The following is a 21,683-nucleotide window of genomic DNA, read 5'->3' on the forward strand; positions in this document are numbered from 1 at the left end:
AATGCATGCTTGGAACAGAAGATAAAGTCCTAGATAAGCATTCAACTATAAGAACTTCTTAAACTGAACTGCGGGGGGAGAACACAGAGCCAAATATAGGTCTCTTTGGCGTTACCTGATCCAGATTCGAGCAACAAAGGGAAACAGAAAATGACCTCTCTTGTAGTGTGTCCATTTTTCAGCATGATCAAGACCCTCCATATGCAGCAAGAGAATACTGCTATGTTATGGTCGAAGTGGAATGCATATACCTCTGCCAAATAAGTTAGATGACTACCCAGCAGCCATTACAAAGACATTTGCCAAATAGTAGAAGATGAGATGATGGCATACTTTGAGTAGGCGGCGTTTGCGGAGGGGAGTGGGATATGGGTCATAGGCTGTTGACTGTGGGATTACTAGGGTTTGTATCTGTAGCAGGTAAGTGTTGCATTATTGGGCAGGCAGAAACATTATATGTTGGGAGCCAGGGTTAGGTGCTTAAATAGAGAATTAAATAAACAGAACAAGCAAAAGCTGTATCCTTTAACCAATACTCCCTAATTCCAGAGCTCCTCATACCTATAGCAACCACCCTCTCATCAAATTCCCGCCCCAGGAGTGAGGGCAGTGGGAGCTGGAGCCATGACAGCCTGGTGGGTCCCCAGCCTTGCTGCTGGTCTGTCTGAATCAGGAGGGGTTGCCCCTTGCGTTAGGCTTGGATGGTTCTCCCGCTGGCTTACAGAACATGAAGGAACTGTGGGTAGCTGCAGGTTTTCCTAGCGCTAATGTAAATATTCCCAAATAACTCTGCCTCTGTGGCCAATTCTTCTCTCTAGCCGTGTTTAATTTCCAGCTAAGCTTATGATAAATATTTTGTATAACGTTTCTAGTTTATTTTACATAGACCTGCTGCCTTGACAGCTAGAATCTAAACTGACACTTAAGGCTCTAACGCCAGACTAACTTGGCAGATCCTGGCATATTAAATGGTCTTATTTGCTATGAAAATATAGGACCTGAATTGAGCTCACTCTTCTCCTTAGCATCACTTCAGTAGCAGAGAGGAGATGGCAGGGTACGACTCTCCTCAGGGTCTCTGGTTTGGATTGGCACCTCATATGCATAGAAGTTACAGAGGTTCTCAGCCTAGATTGCCGTTTGTTTCCCGGTCCAGTGTCTCTATGCAGAGGCTGGAGACCCAGCCCTCAGCCTGGCTTTCCTTCAAGGGTGTGGAACATACTGGCTTTCTGTTCACTAGTGGCCAGACTGTGATCAAGCTTCACGGAGAGAGGTCAGGCAGCAACCGTAGTTCCGTGTCCCAATGCAGGGGTCAAGTATGACCTGGTTCCCAAGTGAACGTGAGTCACCCCACTCATGCACATCACAAAACCACCAACACTGTTCAGTAGCGGCTGCCCAGGGCCAGAAATGCCACCTGCTCAAAATGGAGGCTGCTTTGACAGCGGTGCATGCAAAAAGCTTGCATCCAGTGCGGTCACACCCTTGCTTTCACACATGTTAAACTAACTCACATTACCCATTCCTGGGCCCAGATTCGAACCACAGTTATACCTGTGTAAAGTAAGTAGCTCTCTTAAGTTAGTGGAGTTCCTCTGGGTTTACACCAGTTAACTGATGATGCCCTGCCCCAAGGTCCCTGTAAAGCAAGCGTTTTAAGGCAGCATTTATAGCTAATAATTGGTCTCAAAGTTTGGGGTTTTTTTTAATTATAAAGAATTTTATTTCATGTCCTTTTAACTCATTCAAAAAATAAACTGGAAGGAGCTGGCAGTGAAACTGAAGAGCTGGCCAAGTACCGCAGACCGAAGATGTGGTAAAACATAAACACTTTGGAGTTTCTCCTGGGGATTTCTGTGGCACGGCTGTGCCAGGATGGATTCGTGTGGAGTTAGGGGCCAGTCTGTTAGTTAATACACTACCCCCTCTGGCTCTCTGCATAGATCTCAACACCATGCTCAGTCCTGAGTGGAAGTGAGAGACAGAGGGAGCCTGGTCTAGCCTTCCTATTTTTGAAGTTGGATGTTACCAAATTAGCTGATTTTATTGACCACGTGGACTGGGTTTTAATCGATCCGAATGGCAGAGGTCTGCTGAACTGGTCTATGTTTTCTCCCCCTGGTTCTGAAGTGAAAGCAGGCCTCCTTGACACTTAATCAGATTCGAATGTGGGGTTTGGCCTTGCTTTAAAGAGACTGGCAGCGAATAGCCGGTTTTGATGCCATTTATTAAAAACCTCTGGTAGAATTTGTCTCGAAAGCCTTTGTGAAGGTTGGCAAGCGCACAAGGGTTTTATGCAGTTAATGTATTTTAATCTCTCTCTCTCTCTCTTCGCTAATTGTAACCCTTTCAGCCGTCTGCCGCCTGCTTCAGGGGGATGGGAGGCCCTGGGGAGGCTTCCATTGAAATAGGTTCTTAACAGAGCTCTGGTGACACAGGCAAAGTGAGCATCCTCCCTGGGGAGGGAGGCCAGGGCTGTGATTGAGGTGCACAGGACCGTGAGCTGGGTTCTCGAGTACCACACTGGGCTCCAACATAGGCATACAGGGTGACCCTGGTCAAGTCAATTAACCTTCCTGTGCGCAGGGAGGAAAGGAAGTAAATACACTTCGCAGATCATTCATTTTGCCTTCCAGCTCCCCTCCCTGCTGCTCCCCCTCGGAGGTAGGTTAGGATTGTTGGCCAGGACTTCCCAAGGTGACTAGTGATTTTGGGTGCCCAGCATGAGACACCTTAAACGGGCCTGATTTTTGGAAGATGGGTGCTCAGCACTTTGTTCCAGTGGGGCCCTTAAAAATTGCCTCAAGTTGGGCCTGCAGAATCACAAGTCTCTTCTGCAAATGTTGGCCTGTAATCCTTACCTGCCTCCCCGGGTGTGTGGGGGCGCTGTAAGGCGAAAGGCCAAATGCCTTGTTTGTGAAGCGCAGGGACTTACTCTGCTGGGAGGCTCTGTCACTCCCAAGTATGGCTGTTCATTGCCTTTGGTAGCTTTCTTGTGCAAAGAGCTCCCTGACAGACGCTGGGATTTCTTAGCTACCGCCTTAATTTCGAAAGCAGATGGATGAATGTACACTCTTCTCTCCACAACTTCACGCCCCTTTGTGTGAAGCACCCTCCTTGCCAGGCACTGAAAGACCTTCCTTCTCTGAAATCCCCATTTCTCACCCCTTGTTTTCTCTGGCTGATCTTGTCTTTCATTTTCATGTCTGAGACTTAATTATTTGTCCTGTTTCTTTCTAAATTGGGTGGGGGGAGAAAATATTCTTGGCATGAGGGGCCCTGTTGTCAGAGGCATTTGCAATGTGCCATGTAGACCTGCCGAACCTTGATCACAAACAACAGGGAATATTTATTTCTCTGCTTCTGCCTTCTTAGAATTGGTGATGCTCTTGGTTTTAAGAGCCACCAGGCCTTTTCCCAGTTGACCTGGGAGATGTGAACAGGAACCTGCATGGTGTTAAAATATATCCTTGTCGGGGAAATGGAACGTACTGGCCAGTTCCTCTTAATCCCAATGCATGTGGTTTGTACCAGTAGCCTAAATAAGACCACACCAGGCATGCAGGGCTTACTTGTGTGAGTAAGTGTTGGCACGATTGGGCCCTGTATCCTTAGGGGAATTCAGAGATGATGATTGGAAGAATGGATATGGCACAGAATAGCTCTAATTTTCTCTTAGACTCGGCTGTTAAATGAAGCTGCTGACAGCCTGTTTGCGTGTTTGGGTGGTTTCACGTGTGTCTGCACAGATAGTCATTTCAAAGTATAGCCGCCCGCCTGGCATCTGTCTGAGCAGAGCTGTTTGTAGCTTTCTAATGGGGAGTGTATGTTACAGGTCCTCCTCAGCCGGCGGGGACAATAGCAACAGGCACATACCGAGGCAGATTCATTCTGGAGCAGCCTCTGTGTATTTCGTTTTGGATCATTTATGCTGAACACCCCAGAGACAGGACCTGGTGATTACAGAGCGGTGTGCAGGGGTGGAGAGGGGCATCAGTTCTGCAGAGCTGGCAGTTTCTTGGACCCAAGGTGTAACTGATGAGCATGTCGTTGTCCTGGAATGAGGCAGGATGAGGCAGCATCCTACCTATCGAGGTATCGCTGCTCCCCTCCGATCAGCCCTCTGCCAACTCGTTCAGTTCTCAGACACCTTTGAGGTTTCTCCAAGGCTGGGCCACGTGCTTGGCAGGCGGTCCCCAGAAACCCACAAAGCCATCTCGGTATCCACCTTCAAATGCCGCCTCAAAACTCCTTCACCCTGGCTCCTACCAAACCTTGGCCACAGTTAAGCTGCTGGTGGGCAGAGACGATAGCCCGTTGTGCTGAGAGATATTGTCTCATTTGTTCCCTGGGCTCTCGTGTCCGTCTGAGTGTGTCCATCTGTCCTCCCTTGCCTTATGTTTAGATTATAAGCTCCTTGGGACAGGAACTGTCTGTTTGTTCTGTTTCTACAGCACCTGGCAGGGTGGGGCTCCGGTCCATGACTACGGCTCCTCGGAGTTACAATAATACAAATAATAATGCAGTCCGTGGACTCAGTCCTCACCAAATAGTGACATTTTGGATGATGGTTTTTGGAATGCACAGACGCTTGCCGATATTCATTCCATCAGCATTCCAGAGTGCGATTGTGTTGGTGGCCATTTGCAAAGCTAAAATTGCCTCTCTTGATTTTTCCCCCTCTCTCCCAGGATTCCACCTGAGCGGGACAGTAACGGAGCCAGCAACGGCGACAGAACCAGAGATGACCTACAAAGTCGCCATCAGCTTTGACCGCTGCAAGATCACTTCCGTGACGTGCGGCTGCGGGAACAAGGACATTTTCTACTGCGCACACGTGGTGGCACTCTCGCTGTACAGGATCCGCAAGCCAGAGCAGGTCAAACTCCGTCTTCCCATCTCAGAGACCCTTTTCCAGATGAACAGGGACCAGCTACAAAAGTTTGTTCAGTATTTAATCACAGAACACCACACCGAGGTACTGCCGACTGCCCAGAAACTGGCTGATGACATCCTATCCTCCAACTCTGAGATCAACCAAACGCATGGTAATTCTTACTGCTTGTTTGATGACTTGCAGCATAGGCACTGACTTCTACTCCTGCCAGTGGGTGCTCGACCCCCGCTCTGCCCCCGCCCCCATTCCAACCCCTTCCTCAAAGTCCCCTCCCAACTCCCTCCCCGCCCCTATTCTGACTCCTTCCCCAAATCTCCACCCCACCTCTTCCCCACCTCCTCCCCTGAACATGCCATGTTCCCGCCTCCTCCAAGCATGCCGCCAAACAGCTATTTGGCGGCGGCAAGGCAGGAAGTGCTGGGAGGTAGGCGGAGGAGCAGGGTCGCGGTGCACTCAGGGGAGATGGCGGGGGGGGGCAGCTTGGCTGCTGGTGGGGGCAGAGCACCCACGAATTTTTCCCCGTGGGTGCTCCAGCCCCGGAGCACCCACAGTGTCGGCGCCCATGACTTGCAGTAATATCTTTAGGCTCAGGGGCTGGCGATAGATATTGCACAGTAGTGGACGCGGCCTTGCCTGTCTGCTCTGCCCAGAGAGAGATGAAAGGGAACAAATTAAATTGACATCCAAGTGCCTGAGTTAGTATCACATCAGCATTCCACATTTGTATCTGCTTTGGTCTCTGTTGTTGGCTGCATGTTTATTCATTGACCGATGAATCCCACAGACGAGATACAACCAAAGGTCACAGATGATGTGCGATAAATAGCACAGAATAGAGGGGGAGGGGAGAGACAAAGGCGGGGGAGGGCTGCATGTGGTTGTCTCCTCTAAGGAGTCTTTGGTGGGCTAAAGTGCAGCACAGGACAGGGAGTCAGGAGAACGGTTTGATTTCCGGCTCTGCTCTGGCCAACTCACTAACCGTGGGAAGTCTTGGCAAACGCTCACTCTTCCCACCCCCGACTCTGCTTCTGCAGCATTAGCAGTGTGCGGAGCCCTGGTGCAGCACCCTGGGAGCTGTGCCAGCCCAGAGCTGCATTAGAAGATGCAGTATTGCAAACGCTGGGTCTAACAGCACTTCAAACGTTGCGATCTCCAAGGGAGCTAACCCTGTGGGAGCCAAGTGTTGATGAGGCTTTAATCTCTCCATGCCTCAATTTGCCAAGCGTAAAATGAGGATACCAGTCCCGCCCTACTTCAGCAGGGGTGTGGGAGTTTGTGAGGCTCAGTTCACATTTGTAATGTGCTTTGAGATCCTCTTCTGGAAGGTACTGGATAGGTGAGTATTAATCATGATGCTATTGGACCAGCGATCTGAGCGCAAGATTTAGTGCCAGGATCTCATTCATTCTAATCCAGCTTCTGACGTGGCCTTGAGCCAGATACTTATGGCCAGGTTTTTCAGAGACAGAGCATCTTCAGCTCCCTTTGACTTTAGTGAGGTCTCGGGATGCTCTGCACCTCTGACAAACATACCGGGAGTCACTGTGTCTAATCCTCCAGCGGTAAAGAGGAGATGATACTTCTCTGCTGCATAAGGGTATTGTGAGGATGAAAGTGCATAAAGTGCTGTGAAGATGGAAAGTCCAGTATAAGGGTAAGTAGGATCAAAACTGGTCTGAATCCCTGTGTAGAGCAAAATTTGCGTTCAAGCAAAAAACGGTGGCAGCTCTCTTCTCACTCTGAACCACACCGCTGGGGTGTAGCTGGCTTGAGAGCCATTCATAGCACTTCTTCCTGCAGAGTAGGAAGAGCCTGAAGACCCTGTATGAGGGCAGTTCGTTTATTGGTGTAGTCAGCAGATAGCAGCCAAAATCGTGTTGATTCCAAGTCTCGTAAAAACACAGATGCTGTTTTTTAGTTAGTGTCTGTATTTTAAAGCTTGGAGTGGGGAAATAGTCTTTTAAAAAATCCTCTCTATATATGTACTAACAAATTACCTTGATCTGACAAAGCAACACATGCTTACTAAATGAAGGTGTGTGATTAGCTATCCAAAGACTCATGAATGAATTAGCTCTAATGCCAAAACTTAAATACCACCTATCTTCATCCTTGGAGATGACACAGACACACTTCCTGGAGGATAGAGAAAGGTCCATAATGCTTTGACAAACCCTAAATCAGTCGATCTCTCCCACTGCACCATGATTCAAAACAGGGCTCAAAGAACTTAAGATAAATCATCAGTCCCCTCAGATGACTCGTAGTCTAAAGGGCCCAGTAGAAAATGTTAGTGTTCTACGGCTCCTATTGTCCAGGTTTTAGCTTGTGAACTGGGTCAAAATTGTAAACTTTTATTAGTACTCAGTGCACTCTGGACGCCACCAATAAAGCCCAGCAGTAATGCAGTTATACGGAAAGTGCATCTTGAGCAACAAGGCCTAAGGCAAGGAAACCAGGAAGTTCTGCAGCCTCCTTCTGAAGGGGTTACATGTACCAGAGAGTGAGTATACCAGAGTCCTCCAACGGCTGAAGCTGGAAGCAATCTGAAGTAGGCCTAGTCTGTTTTTCCCTTGCCTTCCCCTGCCCTTCCTTGCCCAGACCTGTGCTAGCCCAGGACAATCTCTCTGTATTCTTGAAGCTGAGTGAAAATTTGTAGATTTATTTTTAATTCACCCACCTCTCTGGGGAGTTAATTCAGGTTCCCTGAAAGTTCCATCATATGGCTACACTTTAAATGGTACTTTTAAGGCATATTCCCTAATCCTCCCTGTCGTTCCTGGTCTTATCTGACTGAAACCCTCCAGGTGCCAATATTTAGTCCTCTTCATGGTCAGAGGAGGCTCTCAGCGTGTCGGCTCTTCAGCCCGAATCAGTCTGAAATTACTTCATCTTGGGAAAGGGCTATCTTCCCTGAAATCCCACCTTTCTGTGACGAGAGAACGTTCAAACGTCAGATCAGTGTTAAATCTTCCCTACCTGGCTCCACTCACAGAAGAGGCTGCTTTTTGTAGAGGTGCGTGTATCGATCAGGTCGCCCTGGGTGTCCAGCCCCTGTGATTCACCCTCACTAATGAGCCTCAGTCTGAGCTGTAAACCCTTCAGCGCTGTGAGTTATATGGTAGCAGCATCGTCTAGTGATTAGTGCAAGCAGCTGGGAATTAGGTGCGTTCTGACTTGCTGGGTGAGCGTAGGCCCGTCACGTAACCTTGGGGAAGTCTCACTCTCTTGCCCCATTTATAAAATAGGAATGATAATGTTCATATGCCTCCACGAGTTCCTCAGCACATTCGGAGCAGTCAGCGTGGAGCGTCGTGTGCAGCCAGTGGTGTCTGGCAGCCCATTTGGGTGTGTTAGTATTAGGGCTTGATGTTCCTGTTACTGTAAGGGACTTGCGGTGGTTAATTTCCACATGGGGCTTAGATCTGCTCTGTGGTATGTAGTTATACCAATCTGCTTCTTTACCTATTATTATACGAGATTCTAGTCAGAAGTATTGTTACTAACAAATACTAAAATTTATGTATTTGTTAGTAACAATACTTCTGACTAGAATCTGGGATAATAATAGGTAAAGAAGCAGATCAGTATAACTACATACCACAGTTTTGATAATAATCAAATCCCTCCCTAAGCGGGACAGATGGGATCTCCAGCAATCCAGGGATGTAGCTTAACAATGACGAGCCTTGGCACGGTGAGGTTCTATCGAACCAGGGCTGCCGAAGGTGCCCCATATCATCCCTATCAGTCACTGTCGGTCTGTTTCATTACGTCAGGCGTGGGCTTGAACGGAACCTTACAAAGAGCCAGAGGCTCATAATGAAAGCGTCTCACGCTATTAACCCGTCCGTGTTCTGAGTCTTCTCTGGCAGTTTTAATAAGGTGACCACACAGACTTTCATTATGAGCATTTTCCCACAGGGGGAGTCTCGTGCGCTTGTAGTAAAGGTCAATGTGACCCCCAGACGTGGCACAAAATGTGGGCTTGCTGTCATTAACGCTGTAGATCAAACTCGGTTTCTTGTCCTTTTTCCTTGGCAGTCTGCCTCGGGCGGTAACGGCTCTCATGCAGCTGGCGACAGCCAGGGAGAGCTGTTAAAGGGGCAGAGCAAACTGGTTGTGGCCGTTTCTGCTGCGGTACAAACTAAAGCTACTGGAAGTCTTCCTCTCCCCTTCAGCCCCCATGCCCACTGCTCTCCCTGTTGGGAGAGTTTCTTATCACTCCAGCTAGCTGCCTGCACTCTTCCTCCCTGTCTGGGTGAGCTGATGGACCGATTCCCAGCTCCTGAGAGCTCATGGAACTTGAATTTGTGCTTTTCACAGAGGGGACGATGGTTTTGGTTGGTGCTGTACAGAACACGAGATCATGGTTCTGCCCCAAGGCAGTCTGAGATGACAGAGGTAGGTAACAAGAAAGCAGACGCAGGAGGGAGAGCCGTTTTGTTTTGTGGGGGGGGTTCTCTAGTGGTGGTTCCTCAAGTAGAGGGATATAGCTGATGCCACACAAGAGAAGTGCGTCTTTGAGGCGGTAACGGAGGGGGAAACATTAGGAGAATCTTTATACTGGGCCGGGGAAGTGTGTTCCAAGTGAAAGGGTATTGCGGGAGAAGTCTATGAAGCAGTGAAGCATCAGGATTCATTCTCAGAGTAAAGGGGCTCAGGGATGCAATAGTAGGACATGGAGGCCAGAGGGCTCTGAATAGTAGCAGTGGAATTCTGGCAACACTGGTCAGTTTTCACTACTGCAGCAAGACGAAGATCTGAGCAGCAGCAGAAGCATTGGCTGCCAGTCAGGCTGCAGACTCGGGAAGGCAGCTCTGCATGAGTTTGTTTGGTTCACGTTTGGATGCTAGCTCTGAAAAAGATTTGACTCATGGCTCATCCGCTGAACATGAGCACCCAGTGTCACGCTGTGACCAAAAGAGCTAATGCCATCCTGGGATGCATAAACGGGAATCTTGAGTAGGAGAGAAGAGGTTATTTTACCTGTCTCCATGGCACTAGTGCTACTGCTGCTGGAAGCCTGTGTCTGGTTCTGGTGCCCACAGTTCATGAAGGATGTTGATAAATGGAGAAGGGTCAGAGAAGAGCCTGGAGAATGATCAAAGAACTAGAAAATCTGCCTTCTAGCAATAGACGCAAAGAGCTCAATCTACTAGCTTCACAAAGAGAAAGGTAAGGGGAGACTTGATCATAGTCTCTAAGTACTTACATGGTGAACAAATATTTAATAACAGGCTCTTCAGTGTAGCCAGGAAAGATCTAACACTGACCCAATGGCTGGAAGTTGAAGCTAGACAAATTCAGACTGGAAATAGGGCATCGGTTTTTAATGATGAGAGTAATTAACTGTTGGAACAATTTACCAAGGGTCAAGGTGGATTCTACATCACTGACGATTTTTCAGTCAAGACTGGATGCTTTTCTAAAAGCTCTGTTCCAGGAATTATTGTGGGGCGATTTTCTGGCCTGTGTTATACAGGGGGTAAGACTAGATCATCACCGTGATCCCTGCTGGCCTTGGAATCTACGTATCTATAAGCACCTCAGTGTATTTAAACTGAAAGAGCAGGTCTGGTTCTTCAAGCCCTGCCAGAAGGTTGAGATTTGAATCAGCACTTGTGAGTCGGGGGAAAAAATAGGGGAGGAGCTAGATGGCATAAACAGACCTTTCTCATTCCAGCTTCCCCCCTCGCATCTCTGACCACATCAACCCTTGGTCAGATCCCTCCCATTGCCTTTTGCATAAAGCTTAAGCTTCTCATCCTGACTTTCAAGCCTCTGTCCCATGTCACTGGTCTTCGGGCTAGAAGGCAGAGGGTGAATGTTTCAAGCCTCACATGGTGTTAGTCTAGCTGGCAATATTGCCCCTGCAGAGCCAGGCGCTAGGAGAGGGGTGATATGGGGCACGCCTCTCCCTGGAGCGTTCCACTTACACGTTCCTGTCCCTCGAGGGGTCTGTCAGTTCGGCTCTGGGTCAGCCTGTGCGGCGGTGAAACCCTCCTCCTTCCTTCAGTGGATGGATGTAGCGTGTGCCTAGTCATGTAGCTAAGTGATGGCATCTGCAGTGGTGGGATGCAGTTCTTCTAGCCCACCCTGAGCCTACTCAGCAGGCATTCATCCACAATGTGTGTCATCGTCTGTGTCGAGCCACAGCTGCACAAAGGGCTGTCATAAAGGCCCCAGAGACACTGGTTGGCTGCACAGGGACCTTGCCTGATCCAGAACCTGTTCAACAGAGACCGTGGGCGATGGGGCAGGTCAAAACCAGGTGGGCAGATTGTGAGGCCAGCGACGAGGGACTGACTGGGGATTATAACAGATCTATTCCTCTTGCCAGAGTGTTTTCCACCCTAACATCCTGGCGTGGTGGATGAGACTATAATGGGCGACGTGACGGCAAACGTGCAGTTGGTGGTTTAAAAAGGTCACTTTGCAGCCGCAGGCTTGGGTGGGCGCGTACGTTCTCCAGTAACTTGCCAGTGGCGACCTCTTGTCTGATAGGAGGTGGAGCAATATTGCTCAGAATTGGGAGCCATGGGAGTGGAGTAGGACGCAGGGTGCCAGAGATGATGCGCATGGTGGCATGTAACTGTGTGCATGAGCTGTGTGGTTTTAGGGGTAGTTACCCATCCTGTTTAAACATGGTTCCAGCTAACACAGCTAGTGTAGCTGCACCATCAATTCTTTTGCCATTGCTGGTAGGAGGGGAGCTTCCCAGACTACTGCTATGACCTGGTTCAGTTTCAGTTTCTGTATTTGTATGCTGGGTCACTTTTCTAAATCCTCAGACTTCCTTAGAAAGCCTCATCTGATCTCCTTTAGTTTAAAAAGAGAGAGAGGAGGTTTGAGAGACCCATCAAAAGACACACCCTTCATGTCTCCACTTCTCTGCTATTTTTATCTCTAGTTATAAGTCATTTGCTTTCCTGGTGCCTGTTTTTCCCCTGAAGTTTTTGTCTGGGTGGCTTTCGTTCGCTTCTGTTTTCTCTCCAAACGTCAGAGAAGCAGCCCAGCGGCTTTCCGTAAGGCCCTATGTGCAATCCTAAGACATTCCTCATGGGTTTTGCTTTGAGATCTGCTTCAGGATTTCTTCCTGAGCCGTCAGGTCCTAGGGCAAGTGCCTCAAGACACTTTTGACCTCCCACAAAGCTTCCAGTCAGTCCGTACGAGGCTGGCTGGGAAGCCCCGAAGCAGAAGTCCTGAGCACCCGAGGTAGAAGCCGAGACTCAGACTATGCCTCAGTGCAGATCTACTAGCAGCAGCCTTGTGGTTCTGTTTGGCTCCTCATGGCTGGAGAAGGTGCTACCTCCCTAGCCTTTGTTCGTTTTTGCTCCATTTCCAGCTTTAAAAAATATATATATATCTTTTCCTTGTCTTTTTACCCAGTTTTTTTAATTTGCCTCTTCCCCCTCCCGACCCTCCCCTTTTTTTTATCATTTGCCTATTAAATCTCTCCCGTCCCAAGTACTGATGTGGCCCAGGGCATCTCTCACACACAGGCACAGCCAGATGCCAATCTCATTCAAACAGCAGCTCCGTCTCCTTATGATGTGCCGTAACTGTTTAGTTGCAAGCTTGTGACTTTTGCAAAGAGAGGGAAGGAGGGGAGGGGGCTGAGGTCTGCTCCAGTCCTTTGCATTCTGCAAAACACTCTGACCAGACAGCTGGAGCAACAGGGGCTGCAGCATGTGCCTTTGAGATACTACAACAATGAGGAATGTTTAAATCCCTAGACAAATACAGTTGAAAGCAGGGAGTTGGGAGAGGAAACCAGGGCGGAAACCCAGTGGATCATTAGATGTCCCAGAAGCGACACCAGTGAGCTCCAGGACAGCACGATCTCTGATCCATACCTAGATCTACTCTCTGAACCTCCATACCATGCTTTCTGCTTTATGCCCTTTATTCCTCCCCTGCCCATTCCTCTCCTGGCCCAAGCAACCCCTTTCTCACGTCTCTTTTTATGACAGCTTCTGCATTTGGTTAGTGAACGTGCTTCCTGGGCAGGCACATCACTGTGGACCTAGGCAGGGGTTACTGGCCTTTCTTTCACACCTCTGACCCTCTTTGGGTGAAGGACTCCCTGCCACCTGCAGCCAGTCAGAGAGCATTGCGGGTGGCAGGCACAACCTCAGAGGATCGCCATAAGAATCACATTAGGAAGCACCCATTGGAGAACTTGGCCATGCTCAAGCACTTGGGGTATCGAGATGAGGGCCCTGTGGCCATTGGAGATTAGCCAGGAAATATTGGAATATTCACTGGTGCTCTGCTTTTCTCCCGTCCACCTGCCATGTGAATGACTCTCTTCTCTGTAATCACGTGAACAGAGCTAGGTTCCAACTGTGCTCCACAACCAAACACCGTGGAAATTTGGCCACTTAGGTTCCGAGATGGAATTGGGTTTTCTTAGATCTGGAAACTGATTTCTTCGCCATTTATTTCATCTTCTCTTTAACCAGTTTGATAGCTTTGATTCTCTAGTCTACCTTTGTTTCCCATAAAGAGACCTCTGTACGTGAAGGGAAATTCTTAATCGTTGAGGCTGGAGGAATGGATGGGACTGTTCGGCTGGCACTAGTTGGACCAATTTCATGTGCAACTGTACTTCCAAAGTCTGTGTGATGGGTTTGCACCCTTTCCATGTGTGGTGGTGGTTCCTTAAATCTTGATCTTGTAGGAAATCTGTCAAGCGTATCTGAAAACAGGGTTTTTAGAACAGGAATGTTGCTATAGTATCTAAGCAACATTTTAAACAGACTCAAGACCTACTTTCCATGCTGTTCCCTGCTAACTTGGAGGCTGGACACAAAACCACCCTTCGGTTTTACTTACGTCACCACATTCTACTGGCTAGGTTACCGCAGTGTTAAAATTGGCAATATACAATTGAGTGCTTCTATCATTAATATTTAAACATCTCACAAATCCCATTATTTACTCTTAAATGTTTATCTATTTCCCCAGTGTAATTGGTAAGACATTATCTGCTCTTCCCGGCTATCTGAGTAGGAGGCTGATATTACAAACATCCTCTATGAATCTTTTATATTAATGCAAAATAAATTCACAAGTAATAACTAGATATTTGTTTTAAAGTGCAGGAAGTATGTTACTATTCAACCGAAATCTAAAAATTGGATGTGAAAACTGGGTGACTCGTTATGGTGAAGGGGAACAATGTTACATACAAAATACACTCACGTGCTTCTTTCTTGCCATCAGGTTTTTGTTTACTTATAGCAGTGACCATTATAACAAATCGCTGGATGGAAATCATGGCCGTGCTACTCGTGACCCCTGGATCATTCCAGTTTTGCATATTTTTAAACAATCCTCTTGTTCATTACTCTTGGGTTTAAACTTTAAACCCGGTGACCTCATTTTCAGAGGCGCTGAGTGTCTACAGGTCCCAGCGATGTCACTTACCACTCATCACCATACCTAACTCATCTGTACAGCCCTTTGATGTAGAGAGCCATATCAGAGCTATGTATTATTATTATTTAAATTTGCAAAGGAGATCAGTATCACCCCCATTTTGCAGGTGGGGAAACTAAGGCATGGAAGTGAAGTGACTTGCCCACGGTCAGTCAGCAAGCCAGTGGCAGAGCCCAGAGTGGAACCCAGGTCTCCTGAGTCCCAATCCAATGTCCAGTCCATTAGTCCACACTGTTCCCTAGGAAGATGGGAATTGTCAGACTAGATTAGACCCAAAGTCCGGGATAGTGTCTCCCAACAGTGGCCAGTGCCAGATGCTTCAGAGAAAGGTATAGGAATGCCACAGTAGGCTGATGTGGGTACTCTGCTCCCTAAGTATGTCTCTTCCTAATCCCTTGGTTTAGGTCCTGAAGTATGAGTTTTTATATCCTTCAACACTTTTTTTGGTTAGCATTATCTATTACAATTCTGGATATACTATGGACATCCAATCTGTCTTTGATCTTGCTAAATACTTGGCCTCATTGACTTCCTCTGGCAATGAGTTCCACAGTTTAATTACACATCATATGAAAAAGTGTTTCCCTTTATCAATTTTAAGTCTGTCACCTTTCGGTTTCCTTGATCACCCCCTTGTTCTTGTGTTAGGAGACATTGGGTATGTCTACATGGGGATAAAAGCCCCGTGGCTGGCCCGGGTCAGCTGGCTTGGGCTCGTGGGGCTAAATGTAGACATTCAGGCTCAGGGCGGGACCGTCCACCCTTGCAGGATCCTAGAGCCTGGGCTCCAGCCTGAGCCCAAACATCTAAACAGCAGTGTTTCAGCCCCTGATCCTGAGCCCCGTGAGCCCAAGCCAACTGACCGAGGCCAGCTGCAGGTTTTTTTATCCCAGTGTAGACATACCTGTTAAGAGCAATGGGTGCTCAGAATGTTACAAACCAGGTTATGAAAGGAAGGTACGGTCCAGTGGTTAGACATGGGAGACCCAGGTTCAGGTCCGTGCTCTGCCTCAGACTCCGTGGATGACCTTGAGCAAATCACTTGGTCTCTCTGTGTCTCTGTGAAATGGGATAGCAGCACTTTTCCATCTCTGTCCAGGGGTGATGTTTGGATAAATACATTGCAGGCGGGAGGTGCTCAGGTACTGTGGTGATGGAGTCCAGAAAAGTGCCTAAGATAGTCAGATCAGTCAAAGGTCCCTGGGGCTCTGGGTAATCACACCAATCTCTCTCTTTCTCTCTCTCTTTCATTAGTGCGGGAGAGGAGCTAGCCAGGAATACAGACAAAAGATTTTTAAACTCCAGCCAAAAGGTTCTCGGTCCCTTGGGCCTGTTCCTTCAACCAAAGTCATAGGGTTGGGCCATTGGTGTCAGTGGAATCAGGATCAGCCTTTTGTCTCCAGTTTAACATCAGGAGCGCCACACGGATGCCTTTGGACTTAGCCAGTGTCTGTTCATTTCCTTCCTGCTGTTTTAAATTCTGCCCCAATGATACTGTCCCGTCGATTATAAATTATGCTGCTTAGGAAATAGCAATCAGTGTCTTCCTTTGGTAAGGTACGGTGTATTCTTAGGGCTTGGCTGGAAAGTCCCTCATTGATTGCTAGGAAGAATTAAAGGAGGTTTTTAAAAGGGTGTATAAAAGACAAGTAATTACATCTTATCGGGTCAAATGTGTTCGGTATCTCATCCGACAGGTGGCAAAGTGGCTAAGTTTTGTTGCCCTCTCCTCAGAAGCAGTTATCGGGCTCTACCAGAAGTATTAGAATTGGACTTTAGAGGGGTTGTTTTCGATCCGTTGATGTAGCAACATGGACTATATCTCATCGTTTTCAAAGAGGGCCTCTCTGGAAGTGGGGTGCTCTCAGCATCTCTCAGGATTGAGCCCATTGCACGGCCGGGGAGCTGACTGCATGGGGTGCTGGTCTAGTCCCTAGAGGTGGAGAACTGCAGGAAACTCTCCGTGGCCCAGCTTTGGCCAGCCGGTCGGGACAGTAGAGATGTGCTTTACTGGCCCCATTCCTGCAGAGCAGAGAATACGTCATACAGCTTTAATTGGAAACATTTTAGCCATTGCTTTCCCTCTGCTGCCCATGCGGCGTCCTGCTGTTCCAGCGCTGACCCCCTTGCTCACTCCAGAGTGATAATAAGCATGAGAGATGTAGGTTAAAGTTCAGCGGAGCATGCTCCAGGCACACTGATTTTTTATTGTCACCATTTTTCGCTGAGGAATTTCTGTTGAGCCTTTTTGCTCTATGGAACCAAAACAGTCTCGCACAGGGAGTCGGAGTGTTTTGTTATCTAATGTCAAGCATCCAGATGCAGAGATGCTGATAATTTTTACAAAGTAGCGGCATTGTTCGGCTACTCACAAAGCCGCCTTTGAAGAATGTGAAAGGTTTTAAAATGCTCTATATTTTTGGTTAGCACAAATCGACAGCGGCACCGAGATGCAAAATGTTTTTTAATTTAACAGGAGGGCTGCACAGCTGAGTGCTTCGGAATAAATATTGCTTTGTGCTCAACAGACACAAACTGCGTTTTATCTAGTGGCTTCTGAGAAAAAAAAAATCCTGTCAACTGGGTCTTTCATCTCTAAGCTTGGCTCCTTTTGACTTAGCAAGGAATGTCTTGGAAGCTGCCGTATTCGGGTATTTTCCATGCAGACTGTGCTAGGCATATCGGCTATGCTGCCAGCTGCTGTTCGACACCAGCTCACTGCCTGTAGCCTAGTTAGTGTGAGCCTACGTCACTACCGGGCAAACTAGTTGAAAGAATAGTAAAGAAGACAGACACATAGAAGAACATAAATTGTTGGGCAAAAGTCAACATGGTTTCTGTAAAGGGAGATCGTGTCTTACTAATCGATTAGGGTTCTTTGAGGGGGTCAACAAACATGTGGACAAGGGGGATCCAGTGGGCATAGTGTACTTAGATTTCCAGAAAGCCTTTGACAAGGTCCCTCACCAAAGGCTCTTACGTAAATTAAGTTGTCACGGGATAAGAGGGAAGCTCCTTTCATGGATTGAGAACTGGTTAAAAGACAGGGAACAAAGGAATAAATGGTAAATTTTCAGAATGGAGAGGGGTAACTAATGATGTTCCCCAAGGGTCAGCCCTAAGACCAATCCTATTCAACTTATTCATAAATGATCTGGAGAAAGGGGTAAACAGTGAGGTGGCAAAGTTTGCAGATGATACTAAACTGCTCAAGATAGTTATTTACTTGTTCCCATAATATAAGAACTAGGGGCCACTAAATGAAATTAATGGTTAGCAGGTTTAAAACAAATCAAAGGAAGTTCTTCTTCACCCAGCGCACAGTCAACCTGTGTAACTCCTTGCCTGAGGAGGTTGTGAAGGCTAGGACTATAACAGGGTTTAAAAGACAACTGGATAAATTCATGGAGTTTAAGTCCATTAATGGCTACTAGCCAGGATAGGTAAGGAATGGTGTCCCTAGCCTCTGTTTTGTCAGAGGGTGGAGATGGATGGCCGGAGAGAGATCACTTGATCATTACCTGTTAGGTGCTCCAGAGGGAGTGAACCTGGTATTGGCCACTGTTGGTAGACAAGATACTGGGCTGGATGGACCTTTGGTTTGACCCAGTATGGCCATTCTTATGTTCTTAAAGGATGTTCACTGATTGTGGATATGAATGTAGCAAAACGGATAGAAGAATTTGAAATACAAAAAGGAGAACAAGAGAGGTGTGAAGGGAAAACCAGATCCTTCTCTTTCTTTCTCTAAGACGCTACTATTTTTTCTTTTGAAATAACCTGATTCAGCTGTTAGAAAATATGGCTCTACCCCTGCAAACCTCTCTCACACAAGCAGATCTGCTAAAGTTTTTGGGGCCACTCGTGAGAGTGAGGACTGCTTGTCTGAGGAAGGTTTGCAACAATCGGGGCAAACAGAAATCTCCAAACACTAGGAAGAGCCAGAGGAAAACCTCAGTTGTCTGCTGTAGTGACATTGTCCGCATCCTCTTTGTATTTAAAAGAAACCAGACTCACTCCTTATCTTTTCTTTAACCTTGCTTGGCAGAGGAGCATGGGGGGCAAGTTGTGTTCATTTTATCCCTCTCCATCACCAGTTTGGTTTGTTATCTTGGGCCCTGATCCTGCCAGTGGATCAACACAGAAACCGGAACGCCTCCTGGCCCAGGCCTCACCTGGATATAATTGCAAAATGAGGGCGTTGAAGTGTGAACTAAGCCCTAAGATTGCTAATCCTGAACATTCCCAAATCCTTTGACTTCTCCCATGGGGTCTCTTCTCACCTTTTACTCACTTCGAACAGCGTAAACTTGATGCACTGGGGAGTTCACTTCCACTCCTAGTCAGTGACCTATTTGCATCCCCGGGCCTAGGTTGGTGACAGAAAAGGCGTATCACAAGCATTCTCTGACAATTACAAAACGAATCATGAAAAGCTCTTGGTGGTGGTAGGACCTGTAGAGGGCTTGATGCTTGCTTCTCTCTCTTTGTTAACGAACACCATGTTTTAGGCCTCACGCCGGCAGGCAGAATCTCCTGTAAGTCATTGCACCTCTTCCACGGGGGAAGCGTGCGAGGGGAGATTGCCCAGGTCTAGCGTCTGCAGCTGTAAACGTGATTGCCTCCCTTTCCACAGGTGCACCGGACCCCACGGCTGGGGCCAGCATCGACGACGAAAACTGCTGGCATTTGGACGAGGAGCAAGTGCGAGAACAAGTGAAGCTGTTCCTGTCTCAGGGAGGGTACTACGGCTCTGGGAAGCAGCTCAACTCCATGTTCGCCAAGGTGAGCTGTGGGTTACTCTTTTCCTTGTGAAATTCTCTGATGCTCGTCCCCACGTGAGGCTTCTCCACCTCCACCCTGCGGGCAGCCGGCTTCCCGCTGACCTCACCCTGTGCTCAGCTGGGAATCGTTGTGCGGGGGTTTGGACTTTCAAAGGCACAGCTCCCTTCTACAGATTGGCCCTCTATTGACACAGCATGTTGCCGTCCAGCGTCGCCATATACTGTCCGTTCCACGCCATGATCTCCCCACTAGGCTGCCCGGCTCCATGAAGTGGCTTCCTCCTCACTCCCCGGTCCCCTGCCAGCAAAGGATATTGGAGGGCTGCCAAGCTGTGCATCCAGGAGCAATACAAGTGAAAGCTTGTGGATGGTTGGGTGTGCTTGCAAAGGCAGGTCGCACCGTCAGCTCAGCTCCCATCATTAAGTGTCGCCTCAAGCTCTTTAATTAGTCCAATCCCAATAAAACAGCAGTTCTGTAGCCTGGGATGAACATGCCACCTCAAATGATTCTGAGGGCTGGTCTTGTCCGAGCCCTGTCGAAAGAATCTTGGGTAAGTTACTGTCCCTCTAGTAGCCTGAATGGGCGACCATCAGTTGCCTAGAGCAGTGGGTCTCACACAGGATCTCAACACAGATCAACTCATCTAGATACTTGCCTAGTTTTACAACAGGCCTCATAAAAAGCATTAGCAAAGTCGGTACAAACTACAATTTCATACAGACACTGACTTGTTTATATTGCTCTGTATACTATACACTGAAATGTAAATACCATATTTCTATTCCAGTTGATTTATAGTATAATTATATTGTAAAAATGAGGAAGTTGGCAGTTTTTCAGGAACAGTGTGCTGGGACACTTCTGTATTTTTGTGTTGGATTTTGTAAGCAAGTCATTTTTAAGTGAGGCGAACCTTCAGGTTCACAAGACATCAGGCTCCTGAAAGGGGGATGTGGTCTGGAAAGGTTGAGAGCCACTGGCCTAGAGGTAGCTCGGCATCCTACTATGTGCTGGCTAATGTGATCCGGTTGAGATGGAGCGTGTCTACGAAGAGCCTGAACGTGTCTTTAAAAACCTCCTCTCCAGCTTCCCCCGCCCATCTCTAACTTTAGGACTTCTCCCTACCTCTTCCTCCCTCCCCGCTTCAGGTCCGTGAGATGCTGCGCATGAGAGATTCCAATGGAGCCAGGATGCTGACGTTAATAACAGAGCAGTTCATGGCAGATCCCCGGCTCTCCCTCTGGAGGCAGCAGGGAACGGGCATGACGGACAAATGCAGGCAGCTCTGGGATGAGCTGGGTAAGTTTCCCATCTTGCAAAGAAGAGCAGGGCTGCCGGTTTGTCAGATCATTTGTGCTGGGAAGGGCGGGAAAGAGCTTGTCTTAGCAGAGCAGCCTGAAAGACTGTAAATACCTAGCACTTTGACTCCGCATAGCTGGCTCCCACACACACACAGCTACAGAAGGCTAGACAGGTGCATAGGCAGTAGAGGGAAGGGTGAGTTTCGTAGCAATCATTCAGATCAATATTAATTTATTTTTCCTTCTGATTTAGCTTCTCAGCTTTAGAAATAACCAACCAGCTCACCCCTTTTCTACCCAGGAAATGGAAGTGGTGTGCGCACAGACAGACTGCTAGGCTGCAGGTCACTGTGTTGACAGCAGCTTGGCTAAATGTCCGCTGAGGGAAGTCAGTGAGCTGCAAGTCCTAGAGGCTGCTGTGGGAACAACTTGGCTTGTGGCTTAGCAATGAGGGTAGGGAAGGAAGTTTAGCTGGTTGGCTAGAAATCTCTGAGTAGACTTTGGTTTGGGCTGGCAGCTTTGGCAAAGGGTGTCATGCCCCTCTCCCTCTAGCCATCTGCCTGTTGGATCTCCCTGCTTAGCCTTCGGCAGAGAAACCCATTCAAAGGTTCAGGCGGTGGCTGAGGTCCGAGGAGCTTTGTGGGGGTCCGCACCATTTGTTGCCATGGACCGGAAATAGCGTTACTCGCTAACTCTAATCTGCAAGGAGAGAGGCGACTTCCTCAGCTTTGTCCGGGGAGCAAAACTTTTACCCATGACAGGCAGTGGGGACAGATCACCAGTGGGTGGGGGAGGGAGTGACATGGGGTTAACCAGGGTGACTCGCTGCCAGGTGCTCAAAGCAGGAGGGAGCCTCGTCTGTACTCATGGGGGTGGGAGGGATTCTCTCGAAGCTGCGGGCTACACAGGTGCTCCACTCCGGGGGCCGTCGCAAGCCCCCGCCACTTCCCACAGCAAGCGAGCTGTTTACACCCCTGACTTTGTTACACTCGAGTGCCCGGTCCCTTGTCTTCTGGACAGCTGCAGCATACCCGATCCGTGGAAGCAGAGCACCCCCGTTTACCAGCTTCCCTCTCCTTAGCACCAGGCACTTAGACGGGGCCACACGAAAACCAAATCGCAGTTTGTTTAACAAAGCTTGAGTTCCAGATCCAAATAAAAGCAAGTGGAAGGAATTGGTTACAAGTGAAGGAAAAACCTAACTTGCAGTCTAGAGCCCGTACAAGTTACTTTCCTATCTGATAAAGTATTTG

At 48.1% G+C, this 21,683-nt stretch overlaps 1 protein-coding gene across 3 annotated transcripts in view; it reads left to right on the forward strand.

The window, feature by feature from the left end:
• The window catches only part of ZSWIM5 (zinc finger SWIM-type containing 5), a 159,341-nt gene that overhangs the window by 102,530 nt on the left and 35,128 nt on the right, over positions 1 to 21,683 (forward strand). For all 3 annotated transcript variants that reach the window (XM_038413542.2, XM_038413541.2, XM_043520051.1), the window contains 3 exons: positions 4,692 to 5,048; positions 18,981 to 19,129; positions 20,278 to 20,428. In XM_038413542.2, coding sequence (XP_038269470.2) covers positions 4,692 to 5,048; positions 18,981 to 19,129; positions 20,278 to 20,428 — 657 coding nt within the window. The remainder of the gene's footprint in view (positions 1 to 4,691; positions 5,049 to 18,980; positions 19,130 to 20,277; positions 20,429 to 21,683) is intronic.

This window comes from Dermochelys coriacea, chromosome 8 (assembly GCF_009764565.3).
Source record: "Dermochelys coriacea isolate rDerCor1 chromosome 8, rDerCor1.pri.v4, whole genome shotgun sequence".
NCBI lineage: Eukaryota > Metazoa > Chordata > Testudines > Dermochelyidae > Dermochelys > Dermochelys coriacea.